At 42.5% G+C, this 20471-nt stretch overlaps 1 protein-coding gene across 7 annotated transcripts in view; it reads left to right on the forward strand.

The window, feature by feature from the left end:
• Positions 1-8831, forward strand: part of mal (molybdenum cofactor sulfurase) — an 87453-nt gene extending 78622 nt beyond the window's left edge. For 5 of the 7 annotated variants that reach the window (XM_071674991.1, XM_071674976.1, XM_071675021.1 and 2 more), the window contains 2 exons: positions 6012-6116; positions 8417-8831. In XM_071674991.1, coding sequence (XP_071531092.1) covers positions 6012-6116; positions 8417-8650 — 339 coding nt within the window. In that variant the 3' untranslated portion in view covers positions 8651-8831. Of the gene's footprint in view, positions 1-6011; positions 6117-8384 lie in introns of those variants that run through there. The other 2 variants (XM_071675011.1, XM_071675030.1) reach the window with 2 other exon arrangements.
• Positions 8832-20471: the final 11640 nt, after the last annotated feature.

Genomic DNA, 20471 nt, shown 5'->3' on the forward strand with positions numbered 1-20471 from the left:
GTTTCAGAAGTGGTAGAGGATGTGTGGATCAGGTGTTTGCTTTGAAGAATGTATGTGAGAAATACTTAGAAAAGCAAATGGATTTGTATGTAGCATTTATGGATCTGGAGAAGGCATATGATAGAGTTGATAGAGATGTTCTGTGGAAGGTATTAAGAATATATGGTGTGGGAGGAAAGTTGTTAGAAGCAGTGAAAAGTTTTTATCGAGGATGTAAGGCATGTGTACGTGTAGGAAGAGAGGAAAGTGATTGGTTCTCAGTGAATGTAGGTTTGCGGCAGGGGTGTGTGATGTCTCAATGGTTATTTAATTTGTTTATGGATGGGGTTGTTAGGGAGGTGAATGCAAGAGTTTTGGAAAGAGGGGCAGGTATAAAGTCTGTTGTGGATGAGAGAGCTTGGGAAGTGAGTCAGTTGTTGTTCGCTGATGATACAGTGCTGGTGGCTGATTCATGTGAGAAACTGCAGAAGCTGGTGACTGAGTTTGGTAAAGTGTGTGAAAGAAGAAAGTTAAGAGTAAATTTGAATAAGAGCAAGGTTATTAGGTACAGTAGGGTTGAGGGTCAAGTCAAGTGGGAGGTAAGTTTGAATGGAGAAAAACTGGAGGAAGTAAAGTGTTTTAGATATCTTGGAGTGGATCTGGCAGCAGATGGAACCATGGAAGCGGAAGTGGATCATAGGGTGGGGGAGGGGGCGAAAATTCTGGGGGCCTTGAAGAATGTGTGGAAGTCGAGAACATTATCTCGGAAAGCAAAAATGAGTATGTTTGAACGAATAGTGGTTCCAACAATGTTGTATGGTTGCGAGGCGTGGGCTATGGATAGAGGTGTGCGCAGGAGGGTGGATGTGCTGGAAATGAGATGTTTGAGGACAATGTGTGGTGTGAGGTGGTTTGATCGAGTAAGTAATGTAAGGGTAAGAGAGATGTGTGAAAATAAAAAGAGCGTGGTTGAGAGAGCAGAAGAGGGTGTTTTGAAATGGTTTGGGCACATGGAGAGAATGAGTGAGGAAAGATTGACCAAGAGGATATATGTGTCGGAGGTGGAGGGAACGAGGAGAAGTGGGAGACCAAATTGGAGGTGGAAAGATGGAGTGAAAAAGATTTTGAGTGATCAGGGCCTGAACATGCAGGAGGGTAAAAGGCGGGCAAGGAATAGAGTGAATTGGATCGATGTGGTATACTGGGGTTGACGTGCTGTCAGTGGATTGAATCAGGGCATGTGAAGCGTCTGGGGTAAACCATGGAAAGTTGTGTGGGGCCTGGATGTGGAAAGGGAGCTGTGTTTTCGGGCATTATTGCATGACAGCTAGAGACTGAGTGGGAACGAATGGGGCCTTTGTTGTCTTTTCCTAGCGCTACCTCGCACACATGAGGGGGGAGGGGGATGGTATTCCATGTGTGGCGAGGTGGTGATGGGAATGAATAAAGGCAGACTGTGGATTGTGTGCATGGGTATATATGTATGTGTCTGTGTGTGTTTATATATGTGTACATTGAGATGTATAGGTATGTATATTTGCGTGTGTAGATGTGTATGTATATACATGTGTATGGGGATGGGTTGGGCCATTTCTTTCGTCTGTTTCCTTGCGCTACCTCGCAAACGTGGGAGACAGTGACAAAGCAAAATATAATAAAAAAAAAAATATATATATATATATGGAAGGAGGTAAATAAAGTGCGTAAGACAAGGGAGCAAATGGGAACTTCAGTGAAGGGCGCAAATGGGGAGGTGATAACAAGTAGTGGTGATGTGAGAAGGAGATGGAGTGAGTATTTTGAAGGTTTGTTGAATGTGTTTGATGATAGAGTGGCAGATATAGGGTGTTTTGGTCGAGGTGGTGTGCAAAGTGAGAGGGTTAGGGAAAATGATTTGGTAAACAGAGAAGAGGTAGTGAAAGCTTTGCGGAAGATGAAAGCCGGCAAGGCAGCAGGTTTGGATGGTATTGCAGTGGAATTTATTAAAAAAGGGGGTGACTGTATTGTTGACTGGTTGGTAAGGTTATTTAATGTATGTATGACTCATGGTGAGGTGCCTGAGGATTGGCGGAATGCGTGCATAGTGCCATTGTACAAAGGCAAAGGGGATAAGAGTGAGTGCTCAAATTACAGAGGTATAAGTTTGTTGAGTATTCCTGGTAAATTATATGGGAGGGTATTGATTGAGAGGGTGAAGGCATGTACAGAGCATCAGATTGGGGAAGAGCAGTGTGGTTTCAGAAGTGGTAGAGGATGTGTGGATCAGGTGTTTGCTTTGAAGAATGTATGTGAGAAATACTTAGAAAAGCAAATGGATTTGTATGTAGCATTTATGGATCTGGAGAAGGCATATGATAGAGTTGATAGAGATGTTCTGTGGAAGGTATTAAGAATATATGGTGTGGGAGGAAAGTTGTTAGAAGCAGTGAAAAGTTTTTATCGAGGATGTAAGGCATGTGTACGTGTAGGAAGAGAGGAAAGTGATTGGTTCTCAGTGAATGTAGGTTTGCGGCAGGGGTGTGTGATGTCTCCATGGTTGTTTAATTTGTTTATGGATGGGGTTGTTAGGGAGGTAAATGCAAGAGTTTTGGAAAGAGGGGCAAGTATGAAGTCTGTTGGGGATGAGAGAGCTTGGGAAGTGAGTCAGTTGTTGTTCGCTGATGATACAGCGCTGGTGGCTGATTCATGTGAGAAACTGCAGAAGCTGGTGACTGAGTTTGGTAAAGTGTGTGGAAGAAGAAAGTTAAGAGTAAATGTGAATAAGGGCAAGGTTATTAGGTACAGTAGGGTTGAGGGTCAAGTCAATTGGGAGGTGAGTTTGAATGGAGAAAAACTGGAGGAAGTGAAGTGTTTTAGATATCTGGGAGTGGATCTGGCAGCAGATGGAACCATGGAAGCGGAAGTGGATCATAGGGTGGGGGAGGGGGCGAAAATTCTGGGGGCCTTGAAGAATGTGTGGAAGTCGAGAACATTATCTCGGAAAGCAAAAATGGGTATGTTTGAAGGAATAGTGGTTCCAACAATGTTGTATGGTTGCGAGGCGTGGGCTATGAATAGAGTTGTGCGCAGGAGGATGGATGTGCTGGAAATGAGATGTTTGAGGACAATGTGTGGTGTGAGGTGGTTTGATCAAGTGAGTAACGTAAGGGTAAGAGAGATGTGTGGAAATAAAAAGAGCGTGGTTGAGAGAGCAGAAGAGGGTGTTTTGAAGTGGTTTGGGCACATGGAGAGAATGAGTGAGGAAAGATTGACCAAGAGGATATATGTGTCGGAGGTGGAGGGAATGAGGAGAAGAGGGAGACCAAATTGGAGGTGGAAAGATGGAGTGAAAAATATTTTGTCTGATCGGGGCCTGAACATGCAGGAGGGTGAAAGGAGGGCAAGGAATAGAGTGAATTGGAGCGATGTGGTATACCGGGGTTGACGTGCTGTCAGTGGATTGAATCAAGGCATGTGAAGCGTCTGGGGTAAACCATGGAAAGCTGTGTAGGTATGTATATTTGCGTGTGTGGACGTATGTATATACATGTGTATGGGGGGGGGTTGGGCCATTTCTTTGGTCTGTTTCCTTGCGCTACCTCGCAAACGCGGGAGACAGCGACAAAGTATAAAAAAAAAAAAAATATATATATATATATATATATATATATATATATATATATATATATTATTTTTTATTATTTTTAAAAAAAAAAATATATATATATATATATATATATATATATATATATATATATATATATATATATATATATATATTATTTTTTACTATTTTTTTTATTATACTTTGTCGCTGTCTCCCGCGTTTGCGAGGTAGCGCAAGGAAACAGACGAAAGAAATGGCCCAACCTCCCCCCATACACATGTATATACATACGTCCACACACGCAAATATACATACCTACACAGCTTTCCATGGTTTACCCCAGATGCTTCACATGCCTTGATTCAATCCACTGACAGCACGTCAACCCCGGTATACCACATCGCTCCAATTCACTCTATTCCTTGCCCTCCTTTCACCCTCCTGCATGTTCAGGCCCCGGTCACACAAAATCTTTTTCACTCCATCTTTCCACCTCCAATTTGGTCTCCCTCTTCTCCTCGTTCCCTCCACCTCCGACACATATATCCTCTTGGTCAATCTTTCCTCACTCATTCTCTCCATGTGCCCAAACCACTTCAAAACACCCTCTTCTGCTCTCTCAACCACGCTCTTTTTATTTCCACACATATCTCTCACCCTTACGTTACTCACTCGATCAAACCACCTCACACCACACATTGTCCTCAAACATCTCATTTCCAGCACATCCATCCTCCTGCGCATAACTCTGTCCATAGCCCACGCCTCGCAACCATACAACATTGTTGGAACCACTATTCCTTCAAACATACCCATTTTTGCTTTCCGAGATAATGTTCTCGACTTCCACACATTCTTCAAGGCCCCCAGAATTTTCGCCCCCTCCCCCACCCTATGATCCACTTCCGCTTCCATGGTTCCATCCGCTGCCAGATCCACTCCCAGATATCTAAAACACTTCACTTCCACCAGTTTTTCTCCATTCAAACTCACCTCCCAATTGACTTGACCCTCAACCCTACTGTACCTAATAACCTTGCTCTTATTCACATTTACTCTTAACTTTCTTCTTCCACACACTTTACCAAACTCAGTCACCAGCTTCTGCAGTTTCTCACATGAATCAGCCACCAGCGCTGTATCATCAGCGAACAACAACTGACTCACTTCCCAAGCTCTCTCATCCCCAACAGACTTCATACTTGCCCCTCTTTCCAAAACTCTTGCATTTACCTCCCTAACAACCCCATCCATAAACAAATTAAACAACCATGGAGACATCACACACCCCTGCCGCAAACCTACATTCACTGAGAACCAATCACTTTCCTCTCTTCCTACACGTACACATGCCTTACATCCTCGATAAAAACTTTTCACTGCTTCTAACAACTTTCCTCCCACACCATATATTCTTAATACCTTCCACAGAGCATCTCTATCAACTCTATCATATGCCTTCTCCAGATCCATAAATGCATGTGTGTGGGGGTGGGTTGGGCCATTTCTTTCGTCTGTTTCCTTGCGCTACCTCACTAACATCGGAGACAGCAACAAAGTATGATAAATTCAAATGAATGAGCGAATAGGGCCTTTGTTGTCTTTTCCTGGCACTGCCTTGTGCACATGAGGGGGGAGGGGGATGTTACTCCGTGTGTGGCGGGGTGGCGATGGGGTACGTTGGGATGTGTGGGTGTGTATGTTTGCGTGTGTGGACGTGTGTATGTGCATGTGTGTGGGGGTGGGTTGGGCCATTTCTTTCGTCTGTTTCCTTGCGCTACCTCACAGGTGCGGGAGACAGCGACAAAGCAAAATAATAATAAAAAAGAATATATATATATATTTATTTATATTTTGCTTTGTCGCTGTCTCCCACATTTGTGAGGTAGCGCAAGGAAACAGACGAAAGAAATGGCCCAACCCACTCCCATACACATGTACATACATACACGTCCCCACACGCAAATATACATACCCATACATCTGAATGTACACATATATATACACCCACAGACATATACATATATACACATGTACATAATTCATAGTCTGCCCTTATTAATTCCCATCGCCACCCCCCTACAATCACTTCATGTTCCCTAAATGAACACCGTTCTCTGCAACTGCTTCATATTTTACCCATGGATGTTGGTAAGTACCTAATATATATCTGTTTCCAGAATCATCAGTATTTTCATGTTTAGGAAGATTTACAATAATTCAGAAAATCCACTAAGATAGCAAGGCCTCAGCCCCATGTGCCAAGATATTAAGGGATTGCGAAATGGAAATGGTAGTCAGTTTATGTACAAACAGATGGATATGAATCCTAACCTTTGTTAGTATATACGGCTACATTCTAGCCGTCATCTTGGCAACATCTCATTGGAGGTAGCTTGTAGGCTGTTTTGTTTACATTTTGTTTTAACTTAGTTTTTAATGGCAGGATGAGCTTGTGAGGAGGTTCAGGGGAAATCTAATCATAGATGGTGGAAGCCCATATGAAGAAGATTCTTGGACCTCTTTGACAATAGATAAACATCAGTTCCAGGTATGATTCTGTCAGCAAGCTGTTTGTGTATCATATCAAACTTTCATTAGATAAACATCAGTTCCAGGTATGATTCTGTCAGCAAGCTGTTTGTGTATCATATCAAACTTTCATTCTCTCTATAGATTAGTTCCATGTTAGTTCAGGGGATGTTTTCGCTCTGAGTGAAACAAAGTTTAAAGGTAAAGGGAAAGAGTGGTTTGGGAATGTCTTGGGAGTTAAGTCAGGGGTTGATTAAAGGACAAGAGCAAAGGAAGGAGTAGCATTCCTTCTGAAGCAGGAGTTGTTGGAGTATGTGATAGAGTGTAATTAAGTAAACTCTAGATTAATATGGGTAAAACTGAAAGTGGATGGAGAGAGAGGGGTGATCATTTGTGCTTATGCACCTGGTCTCGAGAAGAAAGATCATGAGAGGCAAGTGTTTTGGGAGCAGCTGAGTGAGTGTGTTAGCAGCTTTGATGCACGAGACTAGGTTATAGTGATGGGTTATTTGAATGCAAAGGTGAGTAATGTGGTAGTTGAGGGTATAATTGGTGTACATGGGGTTTTCAGTGTTGTAAATGGAAGTGGTGAAGAGCTTGTGGATTTGTGTTCTGAAGAAGGACTAATGATTGGGAATACCTGGTTTAAAAAGAGAGATATATACAAATATGCATATGTGAGTAGGAGAGATGGCCAGAGGGCATTATTGGATTACATGTTAATTGATAGGCTTGTAAAAGAAAGACTTTTGTATGTAAAGGTGCTAAGATGTGGACAGCTGGAGGGATGTCTGATCACAATCTAGTGGAGGCAAAGGTGAAGATTTGTAGAGGTTTTCAGAAAAAAAGAGAATGCTGGGGAGAAGAGAGTGGTGAGAGTAAGTTTGGAAAGGAGTTTTGTGTGAGGAGGTACCAGGAGAGATGAAGTGCAGAATGGCAAAAGGTGAGAGCAAATGACATAGGGGGAGTGGAGGAGGAATGGGATTTATTTAGGGAAGCAGTGATGGCTTGCGCAAAAGATGCTTGTGGCATGGGAAAGGTGGGAGGTGGGCAGATTTGAAAGTTAGTGAATGGTGGGATGAAGTAAGATTGTTAGTAAAAGAGAAGAGAGAAGCATTTGGACAATTTTTGCAAGGAAGTCATGCAAATCACTGGGAGATGTTTAAAAGAAAGCAGCAGATCAAGAGATAGGTGCAAGAGGTGAAAAAGAGGGCAAATGAGAGTTTGAGAGAGTATTATTAAATTTTAGAGAGAATAAAAAGATGTTTTGAAAGGAGGTAAATATAGTGCGTAAAACAAAAGAGCAAATGGGAACATTGGTGAAGGGGGCAAATGGGGAGGTAATTACTTCTTCATCCCACCGCTCACTACCTTTCTAATCTGCCCACCTCTCACCTTTCACATGCCACAAGCATCTTTTGCACAAGCCATCACTGCTTCCCTAAATAATCCCATTCCTCCCCCACTTCCCTAAATAATCCTATTCCTCCCCCACTCCCCTTATGTCATTTGCTGTCACCTTATTCCATTCTACACTCAATCTCTCCTGGTACTTCCTCACACAAGTCTCCTTTCCAAGCTCGCTTACTCTCACCACTCTCTTCATACACACATATATGTATATGAGTGTATGTACACGTATATGCATGTATGTGTGCATATGAGTGGATGGGTCTTTCTTGGTCTGTTTCCTGGCGTTACCTCACTAACTCGGGAAACATCAATAAAGTATAATAATGATGATTATGATAATGTAGATATTTTTTCATTGATTAATGTGTAAACATGACTGACTTTTCCCAAGAGCTTTCACACTTTGCTCATTTAGAAAGAAAAATTAAATTCATTCCATCATCCTTGATAATATACTATCTAAATATTTCAGATTCTAACTCAGTAGGATTTCCTCATTCAACCATATTGAACTTAAGGTATAACTTTCTTTCTGGTACAACCAATTCACTAGTAGGAATATATTTTTCAACAGTCTTGTTTTACTTATCTCTTTATATTTTTCAGTATACCTTGCAGTTTTTATTGTATATCATTATCAGTTTCTGACACCCTTCACACAAAGTAATTTTATGTATACATCTAAACCATACCTTAGGCATAAGCTCCAATAACTATTGAAAACATTATTATAGGGTCTTACACAAAACTATTCTTGCCTTATGCAATCGTTTTTCTGTGACCCAGATATTTTATGTGATGGAAAGATGTTTTACTTGACATACAATTATGGCAAGTATGACTTATTCGAATTACTTTTTTTTATATCATTCAGCCTTTTCCCCCCCCCCCAAAAAAAAAAAACAGATTGAGGGTGGATGTAGACGATGCCAGATGGTGAGCGTTGTTCCAGGTACAGGTGAACGCACCCAGGAACCTATGTTAACTTTGGCAGCCACTAGAGGGTCATCCATGAAGTTTGGTGTCCATGCAACTGCTGTTGTCCACATAGCTTCTCCAGAAATACAAGGGATGAGTATTTCTGTTGGAGCACCAGTATTGAGCACAAATAGTATTGATATTGGTGAACTACAGTTATGACAAACTTTAATGTTCATCAAAACTTTTAACAAGAGCAAGTTATAACCTTACTAAAATTTGCATTACTGAGATTTAGTTTTTATGATCTAGTACTATAATGTATTTGCAGTTTATATGTATTAAATTTATATATATTAATTCCTTTTTACCAAGCTCGACAAAATATACTAAATATACTATACCAAGGCCTCTAATTACATAACCCAGGGGTCTACTGCATCCAGTTGATAATGTTTTCTTTACCTGCACATAGAGTTAACATGGTTAAAGCACACCACTTTCATAAACAGTAGTGCATGTGCAAGTAATTTCTTTTTTTTTTTTCACTATTTATTATTATAACCATATAAGATAAAATATATAACAGCTTTGTGGCATACAGTTTAGCATTCAAACGTTACGGATTTAGCTTTACATGATTCTGTGATGTGCACGTTGATTATCTTTTTGTAGTTAACACCCCCAAACTCATCGATAATTACCCCAGGCCAAATTCATGGACCTCTCAAGCTGGTTACCTAGCCATGGTGGCTCACTCTGCATCTGACACCCATTTTATTTGCTGTTTTTGTATCTAAATGCTAATTAATTCATGAGTCAGCAAGAAAACTGATGAAGAGAACAGTGTAAGTAAAATAGAATATTTATGTTTGTGCAGTAGCAGTCAGTGGCTGCACTGGCACACTTAGCTTCTGCATTTTTTGTCTCATTTTTAGTAGTATCAAAATGGCAATTAGTTCAGGAGTTAGCTAAAAGCCTAAGGAAGAGAACTGTGTAAAAAACATTTTATACTCAATGACTTTCAATGCAAATTGGCCAGTATAAATAAAATATTCAGGTACAGCAGTCAGTAGGAAACTTAGGCTCCTCTCGGTAAGCTCTACCCACCTGTGTAACATAGACACCAGGTGCCTCTGTGTTAGCTCTATGCATCCATATGGTGCAGGAATCCCACTCCTTCCTATCTATCTATGTCTCTGATGCCCATTCCATACAGGAACTCCCATCAAGGGGTGGTGATGGCAAAAGAGTCTCCACTTATGCCTGTCCTTACATGCCTTCCTCGCATACACAATTCCACACATTCTTCTACCATTTCTCTCCCTCCAGTATTCCTTCACCCTATTTTCCCATGTCACAGGTGGTCTTCCTTTCACACCAACCCCTTTAATTGTACCATCATATACTCTTATTGTAAATTCCAAGCCTTGCATTCTTTCCACGTGCTCAAAGCACCTCAAAGTATTACATTTCATCCACTCGGCAGTTCATTCCCTTTGCATTCCCTGCATCTCTCATACACCCCTTCATTTCTTTCTTCATTTCATCTAGTCACATCTCATGCTTTTCTCAAATTGCTCATTTCCACAGCTTGGATTCTTGACCTCTGTGACTCATTTCATGTCCATGTTTCAACTGCATAGATCGGGTTTCGGAGGACTATGCTGTCCCTTAATCCTCCCTTCATTTCCATACTTATACCTCTACCCTTCATTTTTCTATTAAGGGACCCAAAGACTCTTCTACCCTGTACTGATCTCTCCCTTATCTCTCCTTCCATATCACCGAAATTACCCAGGACAGCTCCTATTTTTTATTTATTTTGCTTTGTCGCTGTCTCCCGCATTTGCGAGGTAACGCAAGGAAACAGAAGAAAGAAATGGCCCAACCCACCCCCATACACATGTATATACACACACGTCCACACACGCAAACATACACACCCATACGTCTCAATGTACACATATATATACACACACAGACATACATATATACCCATGCACACAATTCACACTGCCTGCCTTTATTCATTCCCATCGCCACCTCGCCACACATGGAATACCATCCCCCTCATGTGTGCGAAGTAGCGCTAGGAAAAGATAACAAAGGCCCCATTCGTTCACACTCAGTCTCCAGCTGTCATGCAATAATGCCCGAAATCACAGCTCCCTTTCCACATCCAGGCCCCACACAACTTTCCATGGTTTACCCCAGACGCTTCACATGCCCTGATTCAATCCACTGACAGCACGTCAACCCCGGTATACCACATCGATCCAATTCACTCTATTCCTTGCCCGCCTTTCACCCTCCAGCATGTTCAGGCCCCCATCACTCAAAATCTTTTTCACTCCATCTTTCCACCTCCAATTTGGTCTCCCACTTCTCCTCGTTCCCTCCACCTCCAACACATATATCCTCTTGGTCAATCTTTCCTCACTCATTCTCTCCATGTGCCCAAACCATTTCAAAACACCCTCTTCTGCTCTCTCAACCACGCTCTTTTTATTTCCACACATCTCTCTTACCCTTACATTACTTACTCGATCAAACCACCTCACACCACACATTGTCCTCAAACATCTCATTTCCAGCACATCCACCCTCCTGCGCACAACTCTATCCATAGCCCACGCCTCGCAACCATACAACATTGTTGGAACCACTATTCCTTCAAACATACCCATTTTTGCTTTCCGAGATAATGTTCTCGACTTCCACACATTCTTCAAGGCTCCCAGGATTTTCGCCCCCTCCCCCATCCTATGATTCACTTCCGCTTCCATGGTTCCATCCGCTGCCAGATCCACTCCCAGATATCTAAAACACTTTACTTCCTCCAGTTTTTCTCCATTCAAACTTACCTCCCAATTGACTTGACCCTCAACCCTACTGTACCTAATAACCTTGCTCTTATTCACATTTACTCTTAACTTTCTTCTTTCACACACTTTACCAAACTCAGTCACCAGCTTCTGCAGTTTCTCACATGAATCAGCCACCAGCGCTGTATCATCAGCGAACAACAACTGACTCACTTCCCAAGCTCTCTCATCCACAACAGACTTCATTCTTGCCCCTCTTTCCAAAACTCTTGCATTCACTTCCCTAACAACCCCATCCATAAACAAATTAAACAACCATGGAGACATCACACACCCCTGCCGCAAACCTACATTCACTGAGAACCAATCACTTTCCTCTCTTCCTACACGTACATATGCCTTACATCCTCGATAAAAACTTTTCACTGCTTCTAACGACTTGCCACCCACACCATATATTCTTAATACCTTCCACAGAGCATCTCTATCAACTCTATCATATGCCTTCTCCAGATCCATAAATGCTACATACAAATCCATTTGCTTTTCTAAGTATTTCTCACATACATTCTTCAAAGCAAACACCTGATCCACACATCCTCTACCACTTCTGAAACCACACTGCTCTTCCCCAGTCTGATGCTCTGTACATGCCTTCACCCTCTCAATCAACACCCTCCCATATAATTTACCAGGAATACTCAACAAACTTATGCCTCTGTAATTTGAGCACTCACTCTTATCCCCTTTGCCTTTGTACAATGGCACTATGCACGCATTCCGCCAATCCTCAGGCACCTCACCATGAGTCATACATACATTAAATAACCTTACCAACCAGTCAACAATACAGTCACCCCCTTTTTTAATAAATTCCACTGCAATACCATCCAAACCTGCCGCCTTGCCGGCTTTCATCTTCCGCAAAGCTTTTACTACCTCTTCTCTGTTTACCAAATCATTTTCCCCAACCCTCTTACTTTGCACACCACCTCGACCAAGACACCCTATATCTGCCACTCTATCATCAAACACATTCAACAACCTTCAAAATACTCACTCCATCTCCTCACATCACCACTATATATTATTTTATTTTTTTTTATTATACTTTGTCGCTGTCTCCCGCGTTTGCGAGGTAGCGCAAGGAAACAGACGAAAGAAATGGCCCAACCCCCACCCATACACATGTATATACATACGTCCACACACGCAAATATACATACCTACACAGCTTTCCATGGTTTACCCCAGACGCTTCACATGCCTTGATTCAATCCACTGACAGCACGTCAACCCCGGTATACCACATCGCTCCAATTCACTCTATTCCTTGCCCTCCTTTCACCCTCCTGCATGTTCAGGCCCCGATCACACAAAATCTTTTTCACTCCATCTTTCCACCTCCAATTTGGTCTCCCTCTTCTCCTTGTTCCCTCCACCTCCGACACATATATCCTCTTGGTCAATCTTTCCTCACTCATCCTCTCCATGTGCCCAAACCACTTCAAAACACCCTCTTCGGCTCTCTCAACCACACTCTTTTTATTTCCATACATATCTCTTACCCTTACGTTACTCACTCGATCAAACCACCTCACACCACACATTGTCCTCAAACATCTCATCTCCAGCACATCCATCCTCCTGCGCACAACTCTATCCATAGCCCACACCTCGCAACCATACAACATTGTTGGAACCACTATTCCTTCAAACATACCCATTTTTGCTTTCCGAGATAATGTTCTCGACTTCCACACATTCTTCAAGGCCCCCAGGATTTTCGCCCCCTCCCCCACCCTATGATCCACTTCCGCTTCCATGGTTCCATCCGCTGCCAGATCCACTCCCAGATATCTAAAACACTTCACTTCCTCCAGTTTTTCTCCATTCAAACTTACCTCCCAATTGACTTGACCCTCAACCCTACTGTACCTAATAACCTTGCTCTTATTCACATTTACTCTTAACTTTCTTCTTCCACACACTTTTCCAAAGTCAGTCACCAGCTTCTGCAGTTTCTCACATGAATCAGCCACCAGCACTGTATCATCAGCGAACAACAACTGACTTCCCAAGCTCTCTCATCCCCAACAGACTTCATACTTGCCCCTCTTTCATACTATTCACCATTTCCCGCATTAGCGAGGTAGCGTTAAGAACAGAGGACTGGGCCTTTGAGGGAATATCCTCATCTGGCCCCCTTCTCTGTTCCTTCTTTTGAAAAGAAAAAAAAAAAAAATGAGAGGGGAGGATTTCCAGCACCCCACTCCCTTCCCTTTTAGTCGCCTTCTACGACACGCAGGGAATACATGGGAAGTTTTCTTTCTCCTCTATCCCCAGGGATAATATATATTTATATATATTTATTTTGATTTATCACTGTCTCCCGCATTTGCAAGGTAGCGCAAGGAAACAGACAAAAGCAATGGCCCAACCCACCCCCATACACATGTATATACATACACGTCCCCACACGCAAATATACATACCCATACATCTCAATGTACACATATATATACACACACAGACACATACATATATCCACATGCACACAATTCACACTGTCTGCCTTTATCCATCGCCACCTCGCCACACATGGAATAACATCCCCCTCCCCCCTCATGTGTGTGAGGTAGTGCTCGGAAAAGACAACAAAGGCCCCATTCGTTCACACTGTCTCTAGCTGTCATGCAATAATGCCCGAAACCACAGCTCCCTTTCCACATCCAGGCCCCACAGAACTTTCCATGGTTTACCCCAGATGCTTCACATGCCCTGATTCAATCCATTGACAGCACGTCGACCCCGGTATACCACATCGATCCAATTCACTCTATTCCTTACCCGCCTTTCACCCTCCTGCATGTTCAGGCCCCGATCACTCAAAATCTTTTTCACTCCATCTTTCCACCTCCAATTTGGTCTCCCACTTCTCCTCGTTCCGTCCACCTCCGACACATATATCCTCTTGGTCAATCTTTCCTCACTCATTCTCTCCATGTGCCCAAACCATTTCAAAACACCCTCTTCTGCTCTCTCAACCATACTCTTTTTATTTCCACTCATCTCTCTTACCCTTACATTACTTACTCGATCAAACCACCTCACACCACATATTGTCCTCAAACATCTCATTTCCAGCACCACCACCCTCCTGCGCACAACTCTGTCCATAGCCCACGCCTTGCAACCATACAACATTGTTGGAACCACTATTCCTTCAAACATAGCCATTTTTGCTTTCGGAGATAATGTTCTCGACTTCCAAACATTCTTCAAGGCTCCCAGGATTTTCACCCCCTCCCCCACCCTATGATTCACTTCCACTTCCATGGTTCCATCTGCTGCCAGATCCACTCCCAGATATCTAAAACACTTTACTTCCTCCAATTTTTCTCCATTCAAACTTACCTCCCAATTGACTTGACCCTCAACCGTACTGTACCTAATATCCTTGCTCTTATTCACATTTACTCTTAACTTTCTTCTTCCACACACTTTACCAAACTCAGTCACCAGCTTCTGCAGTTTCTCACATGAATCAGCCACCAGCGCTGTATCATCAGCGAACAACAACTGACTCACTTCCCAAGCTCTCTCATCCCCAACAGACTTCATACTTGCCCCTCTTTCCAAAACTCTTGCATTCACCTCCCTAACAACCCCATCCATAAACAAATTAAACAACCATGGAGACATCACACACCCCTGTCGCAAACCTACATTCACTGAGAACCAATCACTTTCCTCTCTTCCTACACGTACACATGCCTTACATCCTTGATAAAAACTTTTCACTGCTTCTAACAACTTGCTTCCCACACCATATATTCTTAGTACCTTCCACAGAGCATCTCTATCAACTCTTATCATATGCCTTCTCCAGATCCATAAATGCTATATACAAATCCATTTGCTTTTCTAAGTATTTCTCACATACATTCTTCAAAGCAAACACCTGATCCACACATCCTCTACCACTTCTGAAACCACACTGCTCTTCCCCAGTCTGATGCTCTGTACATGCCTTCACCCTCTCAATCAATACCCTCCCATATAATTTACCAGGAATACTCAACAAACTTATACCTCTGTAATTTGAGCACTCACTCTTATCCCCTTCGCCTTTGTACAATGGCACTATGCACGCATTCCACCAATCCTCAGGCACCTCACCATGAATCATACATACATTAAATAACCTTACCAACCAGTCAACAATACAGTCACCCCCTTTTTTAATAAATTCCACTGCCTTGCCAGCTTTCATCTTTGTCAGAGCTTTTACTACCTCTTCTCTGTTTACCAAATCATTTTCCCTAACCCTCTCACTTTGCACACCACCTCGACCAAAACACCCTATATCTGCCACTCTATCATCAAACACATTCAACAAACCTTCAAAATACTCACTCCATTTCCTTCTCACATCACCACTACTTGTTATCACCTCCCCATTTGCGCCCTTCACTGAAGTTCCCATTTGCTCCCTTGTCTTACGCACTTTATTTACCTCCTTCCAGAACATCTTTTTATTCTCCCTAAAATTTAATGATACTCTCTCACCCCAACTCTCATTTGCCCTTTTTTTCACCTCTCGCACCTTTCTCTTGACCTCCTGTCTCTTTCTTTTATACATCTCCCACTCAATTGCATTTTTTCCCTGCAAAAATCGTCCAAATGCCTCTCTCTCCTCTTTCACTAATACTCTTACTTCTTCATCCCACCACTCACTACCCCTATATATATATATATATATATATATATATATATATATATATATATATATATATATTTATATATATATATATATATATATATATATATATATATATATATATTTTTTTTTTTTTTTTTATTATACTTTGTCGCTGTCTCCCGCGTTTGCGAGGTAGCGCAAGGAAACAGACGAAAGAAATGGCCCAACCCCCACCCCATACACATGTATATACATACGTCCACACACGCAAATATACATACCTACACAGCTTTCCATGGTTTACCCCAGACGCTTCACATGCCTTGATTCAATCCACTGACAGCACGTCAACCCCGGTATACCACATCGCTCCAATTCACTCTATTCCTTGCCCTCCTTTCACCCTCCTGCATGTTCAGGCCCCGATCACACAAAATCTTTTTCACTCCATCTTTCCACCTCCAATTTGGTCTCCCTCTTCTCCTCGTTCCCTCCACCTCCGACACATATATCCTCTTGGTCAATCTTTCCTCACTCATTCTCTCCATGTGCCCAAACCACTTCAAAACACCCTCTTCTGCTCTCTCAACCACGCTTTTTTTATTTCCACACATCTCTCTTACCCTTACGTTACTCACTCGATCAAACCACCTCACACCACACATTGTCCTCAAACATCTCATTTCCAGCACATCCATCCTCCTGTGCACAACTCTATCCATAGCCCACGCCTCGCAACCATACAACATTGTTGGAACCACTATTCCTTCAAACATACCCATTTTTGCTTTCCGAGATAATGTTCTCGACTTCCACACATTCTTCAAGGCCCCCAGAATTTTCGCCCCCTCCCCCACCCAATGATCCACTTCCGCTTCCATGGTTCCATCCGCTGCCAGATCCACTCCCAGATATCTAAAACACTTCACTTCCTCCAGTTTTTCTCCATTCAAACTCACCTCCCAATTGACTTGACCCTCAACCCTACTGTACCTAATAACCTTGCTCTTATTCACATTTACTCTTAACTTTCTTCTTCCACACACTTTACTAAACTCAGTCACCAGCTTCTGCAGTTTCTCACATGAATCAGCCACCAGCGCTGTATCGTCAGCGAACAACAACTGACTCACTTCCCAAGCTCTCTCATCCCCAACAGACTTCATACTTGTCCCTCTTTCCAAAACTCTTGCATTTACCTCCCTAACAACCCCATCCATAAACAAATTAAACAACCATGGAGACATCACACACCCCTGCCGCAAACCTACATTCACTGAGAACCAATCACTTTCCTCTCTTCCTGCACGTACACATGCCTTACATCCTCGATAAAAACTTTTCACTGCTTCTAACAACTTTCCTCCCACACCATATATTCTTAATACCTTCCACAGAGGATCTCTATCAACTCTATCATATGCCTTCTCCAGATCCATAAATGCTACATACAAATCCATTTGCTTTTCTAAGTATTTCTCACATACATTCTTCAAAGCAAACACCTGATCCACACATCCTCTACCACTTCTGAAACCACACTGCTCTTCCCCAATCTGATGCTCTGTACATGCCTTCACCCTCTCAATCAATACCCTCCCATATATATGAATTTACCAGGAATACTCAACAAACTTATGCCTCTGTAATTTGAGCACTCACTCTTATCCCCTTTGCCTTTGTACAATGGCACTATGCACGCATTCTGCCAATCCTCAGGCACCTCACCATGAGTCATACATACATTAAATAACCTTACCAACCAGTCAACCATACAGTCACCCCCTTTTTTAATAAATTCCACTGCAATACCATCCAAACCTGCTGCCTTGCCGGCTTTCATCTTCCGCAAAGCTTTCACTACCTCTTCTCTGTTTACCAAATCATTTTCCCTAACCCTCTCACTTTGCACACCACCTCGACCAAAACACCCTATATCTGCCACTCTATCATCAAACACATTCAACAAACCTTCAAAATACTCACTCCATCTCCTTCTTACCTCACCACTACTTGTTATCACCTCCCCATTTGCGCCCTTCACATACATACATATATATATATATATATATTTTTTTTTTTTTTTTTTTTTTTTTTTTTTTTTTTTTATACTTTGTCGCTGTCTCCCGCGTTTGCGAGGTAGCGTAAGGAAACAGACGAAAGAAATGGCCCAACCCCCCCCCCCCATACACATGTACATACACACGTCCACACACGCAAATATACATACCTACACAGCTTTCCATGGTTTACCCCAGACGCTTCACATGCCTTGATTCAATCCACTGACAGCACGTCAACCCCTGTATACCACATGACTCCAATTCACTCTATTCCTTGCCCTCCTTTCACCCTCCTGCATGTTCAGGCCCCGATCACACAAAATCTTTTTCACTCCATCTTTCCACCTCCAATTTGGTCTCCCTCTTCTCCTCGTTCCCTCCACCTCCGACACATATATCCTCTTGGTCAATCTCTCCTCACTCATTCTCTCCATGTGCCCAAACCATTTCAAAACACCCTCTTCTGCTCTCTCAACCACGCTCTTTTTATTTCCACACATCTCTCTTACCCTTACGTTACTTACTCGATCAAACCACCTCACACCACACATTGTCCTCAAACATCTCATTTCCAGCACATCCATCCTCCTGCGCACATCTCTATCCATAGCCCACGCCTCGCAACCATACAACATTGTTGGAACCACTATTCCCTCAAACATACCCATTTTTGCTTTCCGAGATAATGTTCTCGACTTCCACACATTTTTCAAGGCTCCCAAAATTTTCGCCCCCTCCCCCACCCTATGATCCACTTCCGCTTCCATGGTTCCATCCGCTGCCAGATCCACTCCCAGATATCTAAAACACTTCACTTCCTCCAGTTTTTCTCCATTCAAACTCACCTCCCAATTGACTTGACCCTCACCCCTACTGTACCTAATAACCTTGCTCTTATTCACATTTACTCTCAACTTTCTTCTTCCACACACTTTACCAAACTCAGTCACCAGCTTCTGCAGTTTCTCACATGAATCAGCCACCAGCGCTGTATCATCAGCGAACAACAACTGACTCACTTCCCAAGCTCTCTCATCCCCAACAGACTTCATACTTGCCCCTCTTTCCAGGACTCTTGCATTTACCTCCCTTACAACCCCATCCATAAACAAATTAAACAACCATGGAGACATCACACACCCCTGCCGCAAACCTACATTCACTGAGAACCAATCACTTTCCTCTCTTCCTACACGTACACATGCCTTACATCCTCGATAAAAACTTTTCACTGCTTCTAACAACTTGCCTCCAACACCATATATTCTTAATACCTTCCACAGAGCATCTCTATCAACTCTATCATATGCCTTCTCCAGATCCATAAATGCTACATACAAATCCATTTGCTTTTCTAAGTATTTCTCACATACATTCTTCAAAGCAAACACCTGATCCACACATCCTCTACCACTTCTGAAACCGCACTGCTCTTCCCCAATCTGATGCTCTGTACATGCCTTCACCCTCTCAATCAATACCCTCCCATATAATTTACCAGGAATACTCAACAAACTTATACCTCTGTAATTTGAGCACTCACTCTTATCCCCTTTGCCTTTGTACAATGGCACTATGCACGCATTCCGCCAATCCTCAGGCACCTCACCATGAGTCATACATACATTAAATAACCTTACCAACCAGTCAACAATACAGTCACCCCCTTTTTTAATAAATTCCACTGCAATACCATCCAAACCTGCTGCCTTGCCGGCTTTCATCTTCCGCAAAGCTTTTACTACCTCTTCTCTGTTTACCAAATCATTTTCCCTAACCCTCTCACTTTGCACACCACCTCGACCAAAACACCCTATATCTGCCACTCTGTCATCAGACACATTCAACAAACCTTCAAAATACTCATTCCATCTCCTTCTCACATCACCGCTACTTGTTATCACCTCCCCATTTACGCCCTTCACTGAAGTTCCTATTTGCTCCCTTGTCTTACGCACCCTATTTACCTCCTTCCAGAACATCTTTTTATTCTCCCTAAAATTTACTGATAGTCTCTCACCCCAACTCTCATTTGCCCTTTTTTTCACCTCTTGCACCTTTCTCTTGACCTCCTGTCTCTTTCTTTTATACTTCTCCTACTCAATTGCATTTTTTCCCTGCAAAAATCGTCCAAATGCCTCTCTCTTCTCTTTTGTTTTCTAAATTGTTTCTTACATTTTTCATATGTATATATATGTATGTGTGTGTGTGTGTGTGGATGTGCGTGTGTGTGTGTGTGTGTGTGTGTGTGTATATGTATATATATATGTATATTATCCCTGGGGATAGGGGTGAAAGAATACTTCCCACGTATTCCTCGCGTGTCGTAGAAAGCGACTAGAGGGGACGGGAGCGGGGGGCCGGAAATCCTCCCCTCCTTGTATTAACTTTCTAAAATGGGAAACAGAAGAAGGAGTCACGCGGGGAGTGATCATCCTCCTCGAAGG

Source organism: Panulirus ornatus, chromosome 2 (assembly GCF_036320965.1).
Source record: "Panulirus ornatus isolate Po-2019 chromosome 2, ASM3632096v1, whole genome shotgun sequence".
Taxonomy (NCBI): domain Eukaryota; kingdom Metazoa; phylum Arthropoda; class Malacostraca; order Decapoda; family Palinuridae; genus Panulirus; species Panulirus ornatus.